This window comes from Marmota monax, unplaced genomic scaffold (assembly GCF_021218885.2).
Source record: "Marmota monax isolate L192 unplaced genomic scaffold, Marmota_monax_Labrador192_F-V1.1 WCK01_AAM20220418_F8-fsc00692, whole genome shotgun sequence".
In the NCBI taxonomy this organism is placed as follows: domain Eukaryota; kingdom Metazoa; phylum Chordata; class Mammalia; order Rodentia; family Sciuridae; genus Marmota; species Marmota monax.
Genome location: NW_026692348.1, coordinates 9695 through 12377, shown reverse-complemented (window position 1 = coordinate 12377; position 2683 = coordinate 9695). Strand labels below are relative to the sequence as shown.

Here is a 2683-nt window from a genome sequence, read left to right as displayed (position 1 = left end):
ACAGTGTTTTTCAGAAAACTGCAATGCTGAAGAAGGATAAAATTTATTTTCTGTTATAAAAAGTCAATGAGTGTTCTAAAGGGAATCCAAAGTGAAGCAGAACAATCAGGAAGCAAATTGACCACATTTGTTTACACTGGTTTATACTGAGCATCTGCAGAGCTTCTCCCTCTCCAAATGCTCAAGTTCTGATGCTCAATTTTATTCTCCCTTTCTCTCTCTGGGTGTCTCTCTCTCAACATCTTCACAAAGAATAATGGTACTTGTGGTACACGACACAGGAAACCAGAGCTCTGTGGCCACATTCATTCTGGTGGGGTTCTCAGAATTCCCACAGCTCCAGGTACCCCTCTTCCTGCTGTTCCTCATCATCTACACAGTCACTGTGGTGGGGAACGTGGGCATCATTGTAGTGAGAAAGATCAATCCCAAGCTTCATACACCCATGTACTTTTTCCTCAGCCACCTCTCATTTCTGGATATTTGCTACTCCAGTGTATTTACACCCAAGCTGTTAGAGATCTTGGTTGTGGAAGACAGAACTATCTCCTTCAATGGATGCATGACACAGTTTTTCTTTGGTTGTGCATGTGTGATTACAGAAATGTTCATGTTGGCAGTGATGGCCTATGACTGGTTTGTGGCCATGTGTAATCCCCTTCTCTACACAGTTGCCATGTCTCACAAGGTCTGTGCCCTGCTGGTGGCTGGAACTTACATGTGGGGTAGCCTCTGCTCCTTCGTAATCACATATTCCCTTTTGCAACTGTCATACTGCGGATCAGGCCCCATGAACCACTTTGGCTGTGAGTACTCTGCCATCACCTCCATCTCTTGCTCTGATTCCTCCTTCAGCCAGATGGTATGTTTAGTCATTTCTATAATGAGTGAGGCCTGCAGCCTCCTGATCACCCTTGCCTCCTATGTCTTCATTGTTGTCATTGTCATCAGGATCCCTTCCAAGGGGGGCCTCTGCAAAGCCTTCTCCACCTGTACCTCTCACCTGGTGGCCATCAGCATCTTCCATGGGATCATCCTCCTCCTCTACTGTGTGCCCCACTCCAAAAACTCCTGGCTACTGGTTAAAGTGGCGACTGCGCTTTACTCCATCATGATCCCCATGCTGAATCCCCTCATCTACAGCCTCAGGAACAAAGATGTGAAAGAGACAGTCAGGAGGCTCATCAACTCCAAACTGCATTCTCATCTAACATAATTTTTAAAAAGGTTATTTACGTTCTAACCATATTGAAATTTTCATATACTTATTGATGGTACTTTAGCTTTAAGTTAATATATGGTTATACTCTAGATCAATTGAATATTAAATATGCAGTGGTTTTGAGTGTGCAAATTGACCTAGTGTTTTCTCTGTTTTCATACAAATATAGTGCACTCACCTCTACTTCATCTGAGATTATGAAACAATTATGTTTCAACATTTACTCACTGAACACTAGGGAAGGAAAAATGAAGAAATATTTATTTTGGCATTTGCATCTTAGGGCATAATTTTATGTTTATGTTTGTTTGTTTGTTTGGTACTGGGGATTGAACTCAGGGACACTTGACCACTGAGCCATATCCTCAGCCTTTTTATTTTATTTAGAGACAGTGTCTCACTAGTGCCTTAGCACCTCACTTTTGCTGAGGCTGGCTTTGAACTTGAGTTTCTGCTGCCTTAGCATCCCGAGCCGCTGGAATTATAGACATGTGCCACCCTGCCCTGCTTATGTTGCTCTTAAAATAATGCACACACACATTATAAATGTCTTCAAGTGCTTGAAACTCACACTTTTGACTCAGCAGGTTCTACAGAACATAACTTTTCATTTCATCTTATACTATTTCAAGTAGAATAGGATCATCAGGTTTATATTATGAAATGATTCTCTGATTTAAGCAAACATTTTGGAAATTGTAGCTACTATCTCTGTGTCACTCATTTTCCTCAAGTATAAAGGTAATATGTTATAGTTCAATAAATGTTGAGGTACTGATATTAAGAATTAAGAAAAGTTCATTTCTAATTCTACTTATATCCATTTTTCAGTGATACTAAACTATAATTTTTAAAACTCTACCTTCGTTTACACATTCTCACCATCAACTTATCTACTCTTTATCAATGACATCCACATCTACTTAGTTACTTAAACCATTTGGAAAATTTTAACGATTCCCACACAGTCTCTATGTATCTGCCAATAACTCATATTTTTTTTACATCTACAAAATGGGAAATTTCTTCACTTCTCTGATCTCAAAACTATCATAATAATACATTTGACTTATAGTAGTTAATATAAAATTACCCTAATTTCCTTTTTCTTTACTTTTCGTAGATTATCCATGGTTTTGTAAATCATACAATCTGTTTATTTCCCTCCCTAGGTTAGAATTATCTAACTATTTTGTGTAATACATAAAATGAAAATCAGTCTCTCTGAAAAAATGGCATTTGCCTCTCTTGTATTAGCACTTAAAATTTAAGACATTCAGGTGTGCATTTTTTAAGAAAATAACTGTGTAAGTCCCAAATAGATCAGAGTAGAACTATTGCCAGCACTATAAAAATAAATGCCTAGCTATTTCCTCTGGCTCCTGCATTAGACAAAATTAAGACTTTTACAATAAAGTTGCACTTGGTATAGAGATTCACTATCTATTTAAAGATACATCC

At 38.2% G+C, this 2683-nt stretch overlaps 1 protein-coding gene across 1 annotated transcript; it reads left to right on the top strand.

Annotated features, from left to right (window-relative positions):
* The first annotated feature begins 256 nt into the window (after positions 1–256).
* Positions 257–1216, top strand: LOC124090934 (olfactory receptor 1165-like). The gene has a single exon (XM_046441748.1). It carries the CDS (start codon positions 257–259, stop codon positions 1214–1216), a length of 960 nt encoding a protein of 319 aa, XP_046297704.1.
* Positions 1217–2683: the final 1467 nt, after the last annotated feature.